General features: G+C 43.3%; 1 protein-coding gene across 3 annotated transcripts in view; it reads left to right on the forward strand.

The window, feature by feature from the left end:
* ADTRP (androgen dependent TFPI regulating protein) overlaps positions 1–20532 on the forward strand; it is a 561463-nt gene that overhangs the window by 190982 nt on the left and 349949 nt on the right. For 2 of the 3 annotated variants that reach the window (XM_069620433.1, XM_069620432.1), the window contains exon 3: positions 10524–10625. The exons of the other annotated variant lie outside the window; for it this stretch is intronic. In XM_069620433.1, the coding sequence (XP_069476534.1) occupies positions 10524–10625 (102 nt within the window). The remainder of the gene's footprint in view (positions 1–10523; positions 10626–20532) is intronic. 3 annotated transcript variants of the gene reach the window in all.

Raw genomic sequence — 20532 nt, forward strand, 5'->3', positions numbered from 1 at the left:
AACCTTCCTCCACAACGAGAGTCTCACTTCCTCTGCTGGATCTCCCGAACTGCAGGAACTGCCAGGAACAACCACCACCGCAGGAGCCTCTTCCACTTTTAAGGTACATTGTTCCGCCAGGCCTCCCGTTTCGTTGGGTATCGCTAAAGGTGTTTTAAATCCTTTACTTTCCTTTACTTACCTACTGGGTTGGCTGCCCTTATCATCTAACATTGTCTTTCACCTTCTGCAACCGCCTTTTCGAATCGTTAAACAAAGACTTGACTGCAGCGACTAGAACATTTTGCACCTGGGCACTTTGCCTTGTACCATTGACACTGGCACAGGCCTATTGACTCTGGCTAAATCTGTTACAACTGCCTTCTCTAGATTGCTTCTCACCTAGAAATGTGTTGGTGCACCTAACTCTTATAACCACCTTTTCATTCCCTCTTTTTAAAATTGTGAAGTGCCATTTTGCTTGGTTTTCACCTCAGTTTTGCATATGCTAAAGTACTGCCTTGCCTAACTTGTTCACAATCTACTTGGGAAGTGTTGCTGGTGTGTTAAAGAGTCTAACCCTGTATAACTTGTCCTTTCCCTCCCTTTTGAGAAATTGTTAGAGTGCCATTTCTGCTTGGTTTTCACTGTGCCGTTTTGATCAGTTTTCACTCTTGCTCAAACTTGTCTACAATTTAAATAGGGAGTTGTGTATACTTTTCAAGACTGTTTTAACTTACTTTTTTATGAATAGTGATTTGTGTGTGAACATCAGAGTGTTTAAAATAAATATATATATTCTTTTTGATACAAAGCTTTGGTCAGTGTTTCCTTGTTCAATAGTGTTGTAGTCCTATTGTGTAAACCCTGAATACTGCTCATCTCCCTCTTGAGATAGGTCTGACTGCTTATCCACAGCTACCAAAAAAATCTTTGTGGTGCAGACTGATACCAAAGGGGATTTATTGCATATACCTGTAGTCTTAATCTTCTGTAGTGCTCCCTAAGGGAACTGCACAGGATTCTGCCTAACAGTACCGTACCAGGGATACATTCGAATTCTATTGAATTCTACCATCGCGCCTTTGAGTCTGTTTGCATTTCTGTGAGGAATTGTCATCTGGCAAGGGTGCAAAGCCCTGGCTTTTTTTGATGTTTATTAATACATAAAATGACGCAGGTAACTCAGTCTCCAAAAGGGTAATCTGCTAACCTGATTCTCCTTTGCTTCAACCCCATGCCGAAAGCATAGTGTACTTGTGCCCTGCTGGATCAGTAGCCTGATCCGTAGCGCCTGCTCTGCCTTGGCGTAGAGCAGGTTCAACGGTCACAAGATGTCCAGTCGATAGAACAGCTACAGCCAAGTCTCTGTTGCACAGGGGCGGCATTTAAGGTATTCGCCCTGTATCAAAACTACAATGATCATGAGTAACCCATGTGGTGGCAGGTTAAACTCTAAAATAAAGCTGTGCCGAATTTAGGCACAGTGCATGGCACTACGTATGAACATGGCCACTACATCCCAATTGATATTGCACGTGTTAGCTCCCATGAGTCAGCTCTGTTGTGGAAGGTGATGTATATTCTGGTCAGCCGGGTGGAGTCTGCCAAATGGCAGGACAGGAACCTGGAGGATTGGGCCTACTCTTTGATATCTTTGTAGGGCAGGAAACACCCTCCGCCAGAGACAGCCACAGAGCAGGCAGCTGTCCTGGACCAGGGTAGCAAAGGAACACACTCATGCAAAATGTGTAGCTTCACAACCGGGTGCTGCATCTCTAAAGGCCTTTTGTTCTTTGCGAGGAGGAAGGGGGCGTAATTAGGGTAGTCACTGGAATGAGACTTCCCCCATTTTGTTTCTCTCTGTCTCTTTTTCCCTTTGCTGTCCCCTCCACTTCCTCTGGAGAAAAGCACTCCACCCCTTCCTCAGATTCTCTCACATCCTCTTGGATCCTCATAAAGCCGCAGAGTCTCTTTGAAGAACTCTCTGGACTTCCTTTGGGAAAGAGGTAATTTCAAAGCCCTTAGCCTGAGGTGAAGAAGGAGCCATCCAAGGCAGAAGGAAGATCTGTGTCCTTCCCACTCCCAGGGTACAGCAGGAGTGACCTCTCCTGTCCACCAGGACCTACACTCTGGACCGGAAATCTCCTAAAGCTGGGAGAGCAGACTGTGAATGGAGTCATCCTGTCCTCCCCCTGAGTGGGCCTCGCAGCAACAGAAGGACCAGACCAGCCGAAGCCGAAGCTCCCTGTTGTTATTCTTATTGAATTTATTTAGAGCAGACCTAGCTTCGAGGAACAACGGAGTGGGATCCAGTCACTCCATGTTCACCATACCTTGAACGAGAGGGAACGCGCCAGCACTGGTGCTTGTGCCCCTTCACCAAATCGAACTATTGCTTGCACTTCAAACCAGCTTGATGCTACATCATGCTCAAACTAAGCTAATCACCTGCAAGGCCTGAAGCGATTGCTCAATGCTGGCACCCAATACAAATTACTGGTGAGACACACAACGACTCTAACCTGGGGTTACTTCCATGGCTCGACCCTGAAATCCCTTGAATGGCCACCTCATTGACCAGACATCGACGCACCGAAGATCACCACTTTGAACACCGACACCCACCGACTCGCACCACTGGAGCTTCACTCAAGCCCGACTCAGCATGGCCCAACTGCGAAGCTATGCTGGAACTGCCCCGATCAGCATCCTTGAGAGCCTCCCTTTCACCTCACAGAGCGTCCGCATTCATCACTACTCGATGCCCACTTGCTGCTTGTGCATACATGATCCAATGTGCCCGAAAAGAGCTTCTCAAGAGCATAGCCTTCCTTTGGCACACGTTACCACAAAAGATGAAGGAGGTATATCTCTTAACTGTCCTTGTTTTACCTTTATGGTTGCATTGGATTTTGGTTTGTAGAAGTGTCACAGCTGAATGGGGCATTTTATACCTATGTATCCTTGTACTCTTTTGGTGCAGAATCCAATTCGTCACTGAGTCTCTCCAGGTATCTAATTTCTAATGATCACCCATTTTTTCCCCAAGTGAAACAGCATAGTGAATACTGATTGTGGAAAAGATGAATTGATCAGCTGTATTGGTCATCACAACAGGTACTTCCTTGTTACATTTCTAATTAAAGTGTGTGGGACACAGTCCATAGTGTGATTCCTAAAAGTTCCTAAAATCAAATGTAAGTCCCTCACTTGTAGCCCTCTTGTTTAAAATAAACAGGTAGGGATACTATTGAAAAAGAGGAGGACACCTATTAAATTTTTTTCCAGTAAGTAATCTGTTCATTTCCACATAGTCTCAACTCCTTGTCATAATATGTTTTTTATAACTGGCGGTTCCTGGAGTAACATACGCCGTTCTAGCAGATCTTAAAGGTCAAAATCGGTCAGTGATTCATAGGGTCAAGTGTTTCCCCCTTCTTAAATATCAGAATTACCATTGATTGCTTCCAGGAAGGGGGTGTAGGTCCCTGTTACTTATTAATGATCATTGAAAAGACTAAACGTATAGGTAACTGTCTTCTTTTGAATTTGATAGGCAAATTTGTATTCAATGGAATGAGAGGTGTGCGTACTATAAAAAAGTATCTAAGTTCCACCAATTACACAGGCATGTACGATGTGTCTTTGTAGTTGCGTAATTGTCAACCTTGTTCCATTGCAGAGTCTCCGTGATGGCATAAGATTGCGTAGTAGCATAATTACAGCACCTACTTTCAGTTTTAGCTTGTGAGGAGGCATTCGTCCTACAGCGTTTCGCTGTTTAGAGACTGCAAAGTTGAGTTTGTAATTAACTGTTCGTTGACATTGGAACTGGCATGCCCTATGTGAAGAGAAGTGGGGATTGAAAGAAGTAACTTTAAATTATTCAGAATGTTTGCGATATTGGAACAAGAAGGTGACTGCGTAGAACCTTGTTCATTTTGTTGTAAAAATGGTAGCTGTTGTTGAAGTGGAATAATTCAACATAAAGTTACGTTATGCCATCATCGATGATAAAACTTTGGCAACAACCATTGTTGTGACTCATTATACGCTTTAATGCTCTTATCTATGAATAACCAGTTCTACAGAGCATGTGTCTGTGGCACTTTGACCCCAAAATCCAAAGCAGGTGATCAAACCGTCATTAGTTGTTAATTCTGCATCAACGTGTGATGGGTAGCGGTGTTGCAACATTGAGGATATCTGCCAGTGATATCTGCTTCAGCTTTACAGCTCCGGCCCGGTGGAACTCCCTTCCCACTCACCTAAGCAAGGAGCCCTCATACTCAGCATTCAAGAAATTGTTGAAAACTTGGTTATTCAATAAGTATGTCTAAAACCCTAATTATGATCCATCTAAGCTGCCTTTTTGACTCTATGACCTGTTAATCCGTTCCATGCCATTACTCTGTACAAACGCTGTGCTACCTGTGGGTCGGGGTGTTACCCAAATGTTAAATCACATATTTTACAAAATTAAAAAAGATACTCTGAAGTGCCTCTGCACATGACACCACTTCTCATCTTGCTGACTTACTGTGAATGTGAGAAGGCAATTCCTCTCTAGATTGATTATATGCTATGCTAATTGGCAGATGAATCCACAACCGAGAGTAGGTGAAGAGCGGTTCTGCCCTATGGATTTCAATTATCCAATAAAATAACTTTGCTAAACCATCAAGTAAACAACTCAAAACCCTGTTTCATATCTAGCTTGTGCTGTAGCCATCTACAGTACCAGGGAAAAGGAAGTGTCCAGACAAAAAAGCAAAGGACTAGTTACATGAAACCTGTGAAAAGAGGACAGCATGCTAGTTTTAAAGTTAATAAATTTGCAAATCATCCATTATTGAGAGACTCACTGTTCTAGTCTCTCCCAGGGTCTAGCCAGCAAGACTCCCATCATCCCATTGCCTTTATATAAAGCCCTGATTCCTCAGTCACTTCCATTGGATTCAGCCTTCTCCCTGGGTTTGTTGTTACAGTACTACCATGTTCACCCTTTGGGTAATCTTATAATTTACGCTCCAATCCCTCCATTTGGCAAATGCCGTGTATCTCAATATCTATTACGGGGGTGTCTCTATTACAAACACTGCTAATCTCTTAAATCTTCAATCAGCCGGTCAGTTAGAACAGCGAGCAGAGTGCTCGCTTTGACATCGCTTTGACATCCATGCAGAGCCTGCCGATGCAGGTTTGAATCCCGGCAGGGTCAAACTCAGCCTTTCATCCTTCTGAGGTCGATAAATGAGCACCACACTCCATCGGTAATAAAAAGCAGTGCTCAGATGCTTGAGGGTTCATAGCTCTATAAATGAAAATTATTATTATTAATCAGCTATAAACTCCTGACTTGCACAAGCAGGCCATTGGCCTTTACCGTCAGGCTGGCCGAACTCCAGAACTTATTTTCTCTAACCATGGTCTTGTAGAGATCACTTCCAATCATCTACTCTTGTCTGACCACTCTGCTATCTAGTTTTCTTGCCCTTTCCATGGATACCCTTTCCTCGACTAGGAACCTATGGTTACTTCTACCTTATGTAACTAGACAATATATTCCTCTTACTTCTTTACAGCTGTCCTTTTCAACTATGATCCACATCGCTGGAGCCCCAATCCCACTTACATTTACAAAGTTGGTCTAGCTGGAAGAAAAGTGCCTTAGATAGAACAATGCCACCTCCTTTCAAGTACAGGAATCCCAGCTCCAATAAAACAACACACTGGATTATTCTGGAACTTTGCCCTTTAAAAAAAAGAACATACATGCAGTGGAAAGGAAATAGTGGGTATTCAAGGAGGAGACCACCAAGATGTCTCCTAGAACTCAGCTTCACCAGTATAAATAATTTAAACAAGCAATAGCTGATGTAAAAATGTGCTACTATTCAAATACAGTAGGATCTCCAAATGTATGGTACAAGTTATTTACAATTTTAAATAATGTCTTTACCCTTCCATCCTATCAATCACTGTCTCTCCATCTCAGGAATTTTACAAGAAAAAAATGTCTTCTCCTGAGATAAAACGATTTAAATCTGAACTGAAATACTAGACTGTCACTGTCAGTATGCCACCACTCATCCCCCAACACTCCATACACCATGCTTAGAGAAACTGTTTTTTTAACATCCCCCCCCTGTTCCGAAAACACTTTAGCAGTCTTGATGGTTTCTATAAAAAGCGTTTGTCCTATTGACCCATGTCTGGCTAAATTCTTTCAGGAAACAAAAACAGATTCTTCTTGTCAGAGGCTCCCAGGGGGATCAGTACCCCAATGTTGAAGCGAGAATTGTTCCCAAGAAACTGGAATGAAAGGAATAAAAGTATACACTTTAACTATAGCCGGGCAACAAAGGCAGTGAACAGCAAAGGACAGGGCCTACAACTAAGACAAACACCATTGGCTACTTCTTGGGCTGTACACAGAATAGTCACAGGGTTCCCCACAGTGTCAGGCGAAATGCTACCCTTCTGAGCAGGTTGTTATTACAGGGCCCCACCCTGAATGTAAAGGAGCTGCAGGAGCAGCCTTCTGTGTCTGGCCCCTGAGGCATGTATATACACTGAAGAGAAATCCCCTACTCACACGGGAAACTAGTGGACACACGGGAACTCCCTTCCCGCTCACTTAAGCAACGAGCCGGCCTACTGAGCATTCAAGAAATTGTTGAAAACTTGGTTATTCAATAAGTATGACTAAAACCCTAATTATGATCTATCTAAGCTGCCTTTTTGACTCTATGACCTGTTAATCCTTTCCATGCTATTACTCTGTACAAACGCTGTGATACCTGTGGGTCTGGGCATTACCCAAATGATAAATAACATTTTTTACAAAATTAAAAAAAAATACTCTTAAGTACTTCTACACATGACACCACTTCTCATCTCCCTGTCTTACTGTGAACGCGAGAGGGCAATTCCTCTCTAGATTGATTATATGCTATGCTAATTGGCAGGTGAATCCACAACTGAGAATAGGTGAAGAGCGGTTCTGCCCTATGGATTTCAATTATCCAATTAAATAACTTTGCTAAACCATCAAGTAAACAACTCAAAACCCTGTTTCATATCTAACTTGTGCTGTAGCCATCTACAGTACCAGTGAAAAGGAAGTGTCCAGACAAAAAGCAGAGGACCAGTAACATGATACATGACTCACTCTTCTAGTCTCTCCCAGGGTCTAGCCAGCAAGACTCCCATCATCCCATTGTCTTTAAATGAAGCTCTGATTCCTCAGTCACATCCACTTCTTGGGGTGTACACAGAATAGTCACAGGGTTTCCCCACAGTGTCAGGCAAAATGCTACCCTTCCGAGCAGGTTCTTATTACAGTGCACCACCCTGAATGATCATGAAAAGGAGCAGCAGGAGCTGCCTTCTGTGTCTGGTGCTTGAGGCATGTATATACACTGAAGAGATATCCCCTACTCACAAGGGAAACTAGGGAGTAAACTATTTGCATATGTTGCATTATATGGACCCTAAGGCATGAACAAGGAAACAATATTCTCTACAGCAAAACCAGGACAGGTCCAGCCGGAATGGAAGTGTGACTGCATGCTGACAAAGGAACCAGCACACTGTTAACAAGTATGACACAATTGAAAATACTGAGATACGACACAGCAAAGGACAGAGACTTGCTGCTGGGAAGCCCCGAGCCATACTCTAGACAAAAGAATTACACAAGCACAATTGAGGACAAAAACAGTAACACAATCCTTTTGAATTACAGCCAGCAACTCTGAACTCGGAACAGGAAAACTGTACATAGACGAAGGGGCTACAGCCCCCTGAAACTGTGGCCAGAAAGCAAGGGGCTGCAGACAGAAAGCAAATGGTTATAGACAGTGGAGCAGAGAGACACTGCAGGTCTGGAAGCAGAAAGCAAAAGGCAGCGATCACTGAACAGCAGGACAGAGAGTACAGGGCTGGAGCACAGGTAACAAGGACACTGGAACAGAAGCAAGTTCTGGCAGCAGCAAGAAACAGAACTGAGCAGGAAAATTCGGTTCAAAGCAAGGCAGTAAGCAAACACGCTCAATGCAAGAACTACGTGCTGTTTCAGGCAGTTTCTAACGTACAGACATAGCCTTGGCTGATGCAGGCCCCTTGGCAGTACCTAGGGCAACACACTTGAAGGTAATCTGCATTCTCCCACTCTGAAACTGGGAAAGTGAAAGCATTGCCGGCCTACAGGTCATCTGCAGAATGTATTTCTCAAACTCTCACATAGAAATAGCCAGGTATCCAAAAATGCCAAAATGTGCATTATCAGACGTGCACTTTCTGCATAGTGAACGGGAAGTTCCGAAATCTTACAAAGACATTATAAACCCAGATATATAAACAAATATAGTTTAGAATTAATTTTGATAATTAATTGTGAGCCCCAGATTGTCCACAGTGGGCCTCTTCCATTGTTTAGGTGGCAGAATTGTGACACTTCTTCCAGCAAATATAGCTGCTGTCAGGGCTTCCTTAAATCTGGGATAGTACAACAGGCCTTGAAACATCCTGACAGAGACTTCTCTCGACCCCTTCCCTTCCTGAAAACACTAGAAACCGTATTGCAGGGTACCCCAATCTTTTGTGGGCAAAGAGCAACATTTGCTTTTCAAATGAAATGATGAGCAACAGCCATACCTCACTTCAAAATATTGTTGTTCAGGTTGGGGCAAAAGTATTGCAACCCAAATTGCAACGGTAGTAGATCGAATTTTACAAATAGAATTTGTTAATGTTTAGCAGTTTAACAGTATGTCGTGGTGCAAATCTAGACAAAGCTAATTTGGAAACGTTTTTAACTGAAATTGAGATTAAGCTGGTGTTTACACGAAATCGCAAATGGGGCATTTGTAACCACACAAGACCATTAAACACTAGTCAAAAATAAAGGATTTAAAGTACACTTTACTGGGGATTTAAGGTTATTGTCCAAGAAATATTTTGGAAACAGTGACAAATGAGGCATTTGTAAGCATGTTAGGTCAGTAATATTGGTCACATAGTGGATCATTGAAAGGCCATTGTACAGAGTCGATTGGTAGTTCTACTTTTGATATTTGGAGGAATGTGTTGGCATTATAATTAGAAATTATTCACAAGATGTTCATTGGCATATTCAATTCATTCAGTCATGGACAATTCGTTAAGCATCTTGCTTAATTGCACATTATCCAAATGCCAGATGGGCAAAGTAACAGAAGGTGACAATTTGTTCACCAGGACACTAATTGAGAGTGGTAGCTGGTGAATTTTAAAATTGGAAGTTTTTAATGTTTGCCCCTGAATGCATGAGCGACCGAGTAGCGTGACGATGCCGAAACCAACTAAGGGAGGTTGATAGGGGATCTCTGCCGAGAACATTTTTAAAGCTAAAATGGTCTGTGAAAATTTGGGTCAAAACCCACACAGTTTGCAATCAGTTTTTCATGGTGGCAAAACCTAGCATATGTTTGTATCTGGAAATGTGAAGGCAAAAGCTGTTAAACGCCTTGCTTACCTACTACCATTGCCAAGGGAAGCTAAATACTTTGAGTATCTTGGTATTTGAGGACAAAACCTGTGAAAGAACACAAGGAACTTGGCATATAATGGCAAAAACTGAAATATGCTGTGAGTACTTCCCATGTTATGACAATGTCGGACAAATAGGGTTGGTTCTAGGATACATGTGTGTAAGTCTTGTCAAAGCTTTCCAGTATCTGGAATATAATGGTAGCTGGAATCTAAGTGCTTTTAATATGCCAAACTGCATTTGTCAAGGTTCAATGGTTTTTTTAATGTGTCCCAGTGTTTTTAAAAATAGACCAAACGTTGACCTAATGCTAATACCGTGCAACCTTTGCACTTGCACTGGTGCAAACTTTCTGTAATCTGGCCCCTGGTGCCCACATGATATCAGCATCTGACAAATGGTGTGAGTATCTCGGAATATGATGGCAATACCTGTATACAGCATGATCGGAAGAAATGTCATAGGAGCTGAATACCTAAGTATGCCATGTTATTCGGAGTTTTACTGTGTGTCATTAATGGAGAGTTATTGTAATATTTTAGCAAATAATGTCAATACCTGGCAAATGATATGTGTACTGGGACACACAGGCCGAGAGCAGCCGGGCAGACGGTGGCAGTACCCGTCACAACAGAAACCATTTTCGCTTTGCACGACTGCAGACTATTGACCTTGTCACCGGATGTTTACACACATGTGAATCAGCAGAGACAAGACACTCCTAATAACCCCGCTCTGAATCTTGAATAATGTCTTCAGTTATAGTTCAGTCTGGCAGGCCTTTGGAAGGGAATAATGCACCCTTCGCCATGGCCGTGATATATTGTTTTCATGTGCATTGACAAGAACAAGACAATTCACATGGACAGTTTCGATGCTGTTCTGCCTAAGGTTTAGCATTTGATCGTTAACTCTTGCTCGGCATTTGTGTTGTAATTATCTGCGCGCGCCATGCACGTCTTTTGGGTGTGCCGCTCTTGCTAAAACGCATGTGCTTCTTTTTCAGTTTGTTTTCACGTCCTTTTGGGGATTGTACACGTACAACAGAGAGCTGGTTTATCCCGAGGGCATCGACGAGTTCATTCCGCTGTGGTTAAATCATGCAATGGTGAGCCCGCTCTTGCTGCTTCGTAAAGAAAAACAATAATGAAACACGTGATTTACATGATATCTTCTTTGTGGATATGAAGTCGGGAGCAAACTATATAATTCTTCGTGAAAGATTCACCAACCTGTGCCTAAAATGCGCCTCCGTTATTTCACTTCTTGAGTGTATATGCTCACTATTTCTGTGAGTATTTCTCTTATTGTCTTAATCCCTCACTCTGTAATTCCCTCTATTATGCACGAGATGTGTAGCCATACAGAGGTCTGGCAACTCTAGCGTTGCAATCATTCTCACATTTGCTTCCCAGTGAAACCCGTCGAATTCATGTGCACTGACCTTTGTACCTGACCATGGGCAGGCCTTAAGTACAAATACATGAGGAGAACTATTAGAAAAGTGTCAAAGTTGGGTTGTACTGTACATTGGAAAGTTTTAACCGAGGCGTCATAAGTGGGTAAGAGTAAAGGAAAGGGTAGGGTGGGAGAGGTCAAACTGAAGAGTAAGAACTGCCGGGGCCAATGATTGTGCTTGACGTGTATCAAGTAAGATTTCAGTGACCGCCAATTCACCGAATATGAATAATAAATCCGTAGGGCTTATTTTCCTGGCCGCAAAACACGGTGCTAAAGAGATACATGAATGTGTTACGTCTGTCTAAAACACTTTTTTCTGACATAGGGGATTGACTTAATTTTTGCAGGTGGCGCGAGGGCACAGAACAGGATACACGTTCCAGCTGTTTATTTCTGCTACACCTGAACCCTTTGTAAATGCATACCTCTCAACTCACGCTTTTGGCGGGTGTCACCCGCCTTGTAAACAGCTGACTCACCCGCCAAGCCTCCTGCAAACCCATTCGTTTCAATGGGCCTCTCACCCGCCACAAATAAAATCGGGTGTTTTCACCCGCCTTTGCAACCCAAACGGTTGAGAGCTATGTTAAATGCCTCCTGCAATTGCTAATCGCGGGAGGCACTAAATACTCCAAAGCGTTGATGAAAACAAGTGTTATTCTGAAACCGCCCGCTTTATCACGTTTTATTTCCACTATGTCTCAGAAATTATGAACATTGCACAAGTGGACTCTGGAGAGGGAAGTAATAATAATAGAGCAGGGCCCGTCCGTGCCATTCACACCTTTTTTTAAACGGCGCCCGAATTTTTTTTTTAGTCATAATTCTGCCAGTCTCATTTTCCAAATCCACTCAAATTGCGTGTGACGTTTTAAGTTCAGGCAGGTTCCCTCTGGGCAATCGTTGTCATTTGCACCACGAAGAGCAAAAAAAAAAGTAGTAGAAAGCTGGCAGAATCGTCTTTTACATCTTTTTTTGTGTGCGATTCTTGTAAAGGCCACCTGCCATGCGTAATTGGCAGCAGAATTTGAAATGGATTCCTGTGAAATCTGCCTGCTTTTAGCAGGTGTAAAAAACACATAGGAATCCAATTGATCACTGGCAGCATGAAAATCAGGTGCTGGCGGTAATGTATGGTAAAGTGGCTTGGTGTGGTGGTGTGGTGGAAGTGGTAATTCCGTTCCAAACCCCTGCGCCTCCATACCAGTCAATGAACATATGGGGTTGCGTAAAAGTTTATGCATGCCTTTTACACCACGTCATAGGAAAAAAGACCCATTTTTTTTCCAGGGAGTATCTCTGGAAATGCTACTGGTAGGAATTTTTAGCAGCTGTCTTTACATAACCTTCCTCTATTTCTTTGATACTAGTTATCGAAATGAGATTCACTTAAAATAATCTTTTGAGCCAGGACTTGGTTTGAGATTGTCATCAAAGGTACATGTCAGCTTTCACTCTGCAAATGATTTTTCAACTATAATTATTGCATGTTTCACAGAATGGATTGAACGTATTCAATTGGTTATTGTTAAAACGCAGGTTGAGGGGTTTAATGATGACACAGGAGTCCAAGTTTGGTTAGGAGACTTTAGTAGGTTCGTAACATAGATTACAGGTAATTAAGTTACAGGCAGGACAAGTACATGAGGGAAGGAAGCATCCACCGGCCCCCCTCTGCCCAGTTCATTTTCCAACTGACAGAGGGAGAACCTTGGCACTCATACCATAACATTCTACGTGGAATGCATCACACAAAACATTTTAGACTCAACCACACACATACATGGGGAACGGCCACAGACCCAGGATAGGTTAAAACATAACACATCTCCCCCCTTTCATGACAATACAATAAAGGAGACACGCAGGGGAAGAGGTAAATGAACCATACATATCAAACAACTATTCTTCCAAAACCCATCCTGCAAACCACAGAAAGCAAAATGCTATTCCCTACCAATACCATAATATAGCTATGAATAGCTAATACACTACAAAAACACTCACCAGCACCATAATGGCCAATTATGGAACTCATCTACAGGGGACCAGCCCACAATCATATAAACAATCCTAACCGCCTGCATCACCTCATTAACCCTGTATCAACCTTCACCAACATAAAAGCTTCCTGAAGAAACCACAGGGTTAAACCCTCTATCTGCCTAAAGCATACACCTATTGAGACACAATGAGCCTCAACCTAACATACTGCTGGGCACCAACTACAAAATCGGTGACGTAGATCACCAAAATTGATACCCAACCAAAAGATCAACATTTATTTACCAACAAATTGACACAAGCAGAGTGCCAACACAACACCAGGTCTTAACCTGGCCACAGACCTCGAACAACTAATGCTCACCACTGAGCATCTAACCATGAAACCACTGAAGGTTTACTATCTGAACCACTAAATGCTCACCACAGCTCACCACTGAGCACATTGACATTTGAACCTATGTAAGTTCACTACCTGAACAACTAAATGCTTGCCACAACTAAGCATTTTAAACATAGGCATGCTTGGAGGTCAAGTAACTTACCAATTACTAGACAATGAGCAAACCATGCTCTCACACTGGCAACCAGACGTTCACACAACCACAATCACACAGCTGACTTATTAATAACCTACACAGTTTGCCTTAAATAAACTAATGAACGAATTCAGCTTGAAAATTTGGGATATTCAATCTGGAGCCACTGATACGGGAACCACTTTCCCAAAAATGCCAACACCACCTTGGTACCATGATTCACCAACACTAATTGGCACCACCAAACTTGGCAACATACCATATCTATCTGGAGCACTAATACGGGAAACACTTCCCCATACAACTTGTCCCCAACCTATATTGGGACAAACTTAACTAAAACTTATATGATATCGACTGAAAGCACATTGTCACAATGTGTTTTCACATACCCAGCAAAAAAACATTTTTTTTTTCCGATGACAACACTTCTGGTGTGTTACAGCAACACACATCTTACACCATACATTTGCTGCCATAAACTCCATATGAGTCTACAGTTGACCTGGGCACCATACTGGCATATATATATATATATCTCCTTCCATGTCCTGCAAAAAAAACATTAACAGAGTACCTCGTGCCTCCTCCATGGCAGCAGCAGAATTTGTATAATGCACAAGAGAAGCAAACACGTCCACTTAGACTGCCATGCTGTAAATCCATATAAAAAAATGTCTCCTTTGTTCCACTAACAGGAACGAAAGCTCTAATCCAGACAGTTTTCCTAATCCACGGTAGTACAACGCTTGCCGTCTGAAATACAGAGCAAGTTGCAGTACTATATTCTGCGAGGTCCCTCATTCTTTGACGTTGGAATACTCCATCAGACCCGGAAATAGGGCACATAGCACCCACGTTGAAAGGTGCTTTTTTCCAACACTTAAATCCTTTGCTGTGACGTGGTGCTGTTTGTTGTTGATTGCTCCTGGAACTTTGGCATGAATGTTCTAAGCAAGCAACATCGACACCAGCAGCAGTATAGTGACGTCACCATTTGAATGGGCGGCAGGGCCTCGGAAAGATCTCTCTGGGCAAACCGTCACCTCAAGCAGGGCTGCCTGCCATACAGGACCACACATGTTACTGCTAATGTTCGGTTTTACTGGAACGTTACATATACTGCAAGTACTGGAGGAAGCAGTTTAGAGTAACGATCCTTCCAACGTGATTTTACGTGTGCCAAGTATATAAAGTATTGGTCAGAAACACACATCTGCGTGCTATGGGGGATTTCAGGTCATTCAACATGAAAGTTTCGGGTGTTTACTTTCTTTTAGCATTTCCATTTTTGTCCGATCGGTTTTCAGGGAAGTGTTTCTACTTTTCGCTCATCTGAAAGTGTGATATGGCTTAACCTGCGAACTCAAAATGTTTTGCTTTGTGTGCCTGACAATTAATTTTGTGACATTGCCATTCTGTTTGTTTGGATATGCAAAGTAGTTGAGAGCAACATGTCATTAATTCATGGAATGTTTTTTTATTGGGAATGCAAAGGACGTCACATGCTGTATGTATATTGAGAGTGATGCGATGTATTTGGAAGATGAAGAGCAGTGTCTGCGTCTTCTTGGCCCACTCGTTGTGTGGAGATTCACAGTCCATAAGGCCGCTATCGGGTCAAAGTCATGCGGGTGGCGCCAGAGTTCCTGCTCATTAACAGGCAAAATCCATTTTTCCACTCGAGTTGCACAATGAACTGCTCGAATTCGCCGGGGGCCGTAACTCCTTGGCCAGTCCTCGTCGCCAGGGGACCAGCTCACAATCATATAAACAATCCTAACCACCTGCATCACCTAATTAACCCTGTATCAACCTTCACCAACAACAAAGCTTCCTGAAGAAACCACAGGGTTAAACCCTCTATCTGCCTAAAGCATACACCTATTGAGACACAATGAGCCTCAACCTAACATACTGCTGGGCACCAACCACAAAATCGGTGACGTAGATCACCAAAATTGATACCCAACCAAAAGATCAACATTTACTTACCAACAAATTGACACCAGCAGTGTGCCAACACAACACCAGGTCTGTAACCTGGCCACAGACCTCGAACAACCAATGCTCACCACTGAGCATCTAACCATGAAACCACTGAAGGTTTACTATCTGAACCACTAAATGCTCACTACAGCTCACCACTGAGCACATTGACATTTGAACCTATGTGAGTTCACTACCTGAACAACTAAATGCTTGCCACAACTAAGCATTTTAAACATAGGCATGCTTGGAGGTCAAGTAACTTACCAATTACTAGACAATGAGCAAACCATGCTCTCACACTGGCAACCAGACGTTCACACAACCACAATCACACAGCTGACTTATTAATAAACTACACAGTTTGCCTTAAATAAACTAATGAACGAATTCAGCTTGAAAATTTGGGATATTCAATCTGGAGCCACTGATACGGGAACCACTTTCCCAAAAATGGCAACACCACCTTGGTACCATGATTCACCAACACTAATTGGCACCACCAAACTTGGCAACATACCATATCTATCTGGAGCACTAATACGGGAAACACTTCCCCATACAACTTTTCCCCAACCTATATTGGGACAAACTTAACTAAAACGTATATGATATTGACTGAAAGCACATTGTCACAATGTGTTTTCACATACCCAGCAAAAAAAACATTTTTTTTTTCCGATGACAACACTTCTGGTGTGTTACAGCAACAGACATCTTAAACCATACATTTGCTGCCATAACCTCCATATGGGTCTACAGGTGACCTGGGCACCATACTGGCATATATATATATATATATCTCCTTCCATGTCCTGCAAAAAAACATTAACAGAGTACCTCGTGCCTCCTCCATGGCAGCAGCAGAAATTGTATAATGTACAAGAGAAGCAAACACGTCCACTTAGACTGCCATGCCGTAAATCCATACCATAAAATGTCTCCTTTGTTCCACTAACTGGAATGAAAGCTCTAATCCGGACATTTTTCCTAATCCACGAGAGTATAACGCTTGCAGTCTGACATACAGAGCAAGTTGCAGTACTATATTCTGCGAGATCACTCATTCTTTGACGTTGGAATACTCCATCAGACCCGGAAATAGGGCACGTAGCACCCACGTTGAAAGGTTCTTTTTTTCCAACTTTCCCAACACTTAAATCCTTTGCTGTGACGTGGTGCTCGACATACCTAAAAATCCATATTGCTATAAAGCAACTAACATGCCTGAAAATCCTCAAAAAGGTTATATTAGCACAGTTTTACAGTGATACACCTTTTTATAACAACGCATGCAACTACAAACCCATCACTTCTTACACACAAACGTAGATCTGAATTTCACATCAAACCACTATGTTGAAATGTCCATGGTCAGTCCTTATCTTTACCTGCAAATGCCTCAAATCGGTTACATCTAACCGCAAGCATAACTGAGCGCACACATGACCATACGATCCATCACAGTGGCGTTCCAAATCTCATAGTACTTATTCAAAAGGATATGATGCTTCCTCCATAGATCTTCATAACTCTGCTTGATTTCTCAACATCACCCGTGGACACCGACTGTTTCAACCCACAATCATATAAACAATCCTAACCGCCTGCATCACCTCATTAACCCTGTATCAACCTTCACCAACATCAAAGCTTCCTGAAGAAACCACAGGGTTAAACCCTCTATCTGCCTCAAGCATACACCTATTGAGACACAATGAGCCTCAACCTAACATACTGCTGGGCACCAACCACAAAATCGGTGACGTAGATCATCAAAATTGATACCCAACCAAAAGATCAACATTTACTTACCAACAAATGGACACAAGCAGTGTGCCAACACAACACCAGGTCTTAACCTGGCCACAGACCTCGAACAACCAATGCTCACCACTGAGCATCTAACTATGAAACCACTGAAGGTTTACTATCTGAACCACTAAATGCTCGCCACAGCTGAACACATAAAATCGGCACCCTTGAGCTTCAATGCCTAACACCATAATAGCTAATGATCACACCACGCTCTAGCAAAAGACAGATAACCAGACGTCCACACAACCACAATCACACAGGTGTAGTCTGCTCCACTATCCATGAGCATCGACACAGGCACTCCTTCAACTATCACCGTGCCATAAGGTTTCTTTTTCTTTACCTTGCCATCCACGGCATTGACAGGAAACACTAACTCTCTACCATTTTCACTGTATTGGACATTCTCACACCCCACACTAACTTCATGTATTTGGCGTGTTTGCATTAAAGTTCCTACAACACCTGGCAATGTGTCCTCTCACACCATAGTCATTGCATATGACGTGAATTGCATAACATTCTTTATCAGATGCCAAATGTGATAGACTTCTGCCCATTTCTCCAAGGGAGCGCGGTGTGAGCGGGCAGTCTGTGTGGTCCTGTAAGGCAGGCAGCCCTGCTTGAGGTGACGGTTTGTCCAGGGAGATCTTTCCGAGGCCCTGCCGCCCATCCAAATGGTGATGTCACTATACTGCTGCTGGTGTTGGCGATGTTGCTTGCTTAGAACATTCATGCCAAAGTTCCAGGAGCAATCAACAACAAACAGCACCACGTCACAGCAAAGGATTTAAGTGTTGGAAAAAAGCACCTTTCAACGTGGGTGCTACGTGCCCTATTTCCGGGTCTGATGGAGTATTCCAACGTCAAAGAATGAGGGACCTCGCAGAAAATAGTACTGCAACTTGCTCTGTATTTCAGACAGCAAGCGTTGTACTCCTGTGGCTTAGGAAAACTGTCCGGATTAGAGCTTTCGTTCCTGTAAGTGGAACAAAGGAGATATTTTATGATATGGATTTACAGCATGGCAGTCTAAGTGGACGTGTTTGCTTCTCTTGTGCATTATACAATTTCTGCTGCTGCCATGGAGGAGGCACACTGGCGATGAGGATTTTGGTGATTGAGGTGTACCTGGAACTGGAAAGCAGCAAGGACCAAGAAAGGACAGGAAGATTGAGGTGTACCTGGAACTGGAAAGCAGCAAGGACCAAGAAAGAACAGGAAAGAAGCAAACTTGTACCAGGAGGAAAACAGTGCAGAGGAAGTTGCCCACCAAAAAGGAGTGAGGAACCAGAAGCATCCACCGCCCCCCCCCCGCTCCTCAAGGTGAGCGCGCCAATGTCCTGCATGACTGATTAGTAAGGGACATTTGTAGTAATTTTGGGGGGCAGCCCTGTTCACCTTCATTTGTTCTGCCATTTGCCACAGCAAGCGCTTCTGAAAATAATGAGGACATAGGCTCATTTTGATTTTGGCACTCCATAAGGTTCAGTGGCGTGTATTGGCAAAGCAAGGGTTTGGGGGAATAAAAGAGTGACTGTCAGCAGTGGAAGTGGCTCCAGCGTGAGAGCGCCTAAAAGTACCTTGGCATTTGATAGCGCGTTCACGTCCAAAAGCAGCGTTAGAAAATGCTCTGGTAAGGAGCTGCTGCAAAATATAATTGACACTGACTGGATGTGAAAGACACAAGCTGCGCAGCTGGAGATAACTATTTATTACCTCCAGCGTTGCTTTAATTGGATGTGTTTCACGTTGGGGATTGTGAGAGGGTCGTCTGTCGCATCGGGCAGAAATCCGTGACATTGTGCACAGGTGACGGTTGGCCTGGAGAGCTCTGTCCGTGGCCCTGCTCTTCATATAACTGATGACGTCACGGTTCTGATGGAGGTATCGGCGATGGAGAGCTTTCCAGTTCCAGGTACACCTCAATTTTCCTGTCCTTTCTTGGTCCTTGCTGCTTTCCAGTTCCAGGTACACCTCAATCTTCCTGTCCTTTCTTGGGCCTTGCTGCTTTCCAGTTCCAGGTACACCTCAATCACCAAAATTCTCGTCGCCAGTGTTAAAACGCAGGTTGAGGGGTTGAATGATGACACAGGAGTCCAAGTTCGGTTAGGAGGCTTTAGTAGGTTCGTAATATAGATTACAGGTAATTAAAGTTACAGGCAGGACAAGTACATGAGGGAAGGAAGCATCCACCGGTCCCCCTCTGCCCAGTTCATTTTCCAACTGATAGAGGGAGAACCTTGGCACTCATACCATAACATTCTACGTGGAATGCACCACACAAAACATTCTAGACTCAACCTCAACATAACAGTTATCATGAGTTCTTCTCTCAAGGCAGTGGGGGATGAAGCCCTGCTGGATTTAGGGAACTAAAGCCTCCCCCAATGGGATGCCATCCAGTTTTGTATGACGCTGTATGTTCTGTTTATAGTGATAGAGTCACTGGTGTGGTTGCCAGAGATGGGGATGAGGATTTGTGTGCAAAGTTAGTGTAGTAGTGTAGAGGGAGTCAAGCAGACCAAAGAGTGGCTTTGTGTATGTACTGTCAATGTTGGGGGGGAGGCAGGAGCCTTTGGGAACACCAAAAGGTACTAAGATGGGATCAGAAGCTGCCTCGCCAATGAAGCCCCTTGATGTGCAGTTACTAAGGAAGAATTTAATCCAGATTGTGGCCTCAACCAAGAAGTGGAAGTGAGCGTTCAGTTGCTGGTATAAGGTGTCGTGATCAACAAGGTCAAATTCAGCAGAGAGGTCCAAGACGAAGAGAATGGGTAGGTTCTCTGAGTTGTGGTTTTGATCCATTTGTATTTTTAAATCAAGCAATGCTGTTTTGCTGCTATGTTTGCGTCTAAAGTCAGATTGTCTTGTACCTAGTAGGTGATGTTGTTCAAGGTTTGTTTGTACTTGGCAATAAGCAATCCGGTCTAAGTTGGCAGGGACCATGGTGATGGGGCGGTCGTTGGTGGGGACGGTGGGGTACAGAGAAGGTTTCTTTAGAGTGGGGTGATCCGGAGGGAACTTCACTTGAGGCATTCACAAAATCTGTGATGATTGGTGTCAGCGTGTGTGAACAGAGTTTGACTATGTGCGCTGGGCAGGTGTCACCCTTTCAGTTAGAGGGTTTAAGAGCGAGTATGGTTCCAGGGACTTTCTCTTGTGTAATAGATGCAAAGGAGAAAGGAGGGGTTGGGGAGGATC

The sequence above is a fragment of the Ambystoma mexicanum genome, chromosome 5q, assembly GCF_040938575.1.
Source record: "Ambystoma mexicanum isolate Mex_15411 chromosome 5q, UKY_AmexF1_1, whole genome shotgun sequence".
NCBI lineage: Eukaryota > Metazoa > Chordata > Amphibia > Caudata > Ambystomatidae > Ambystoma > Ambystoma mexicanum.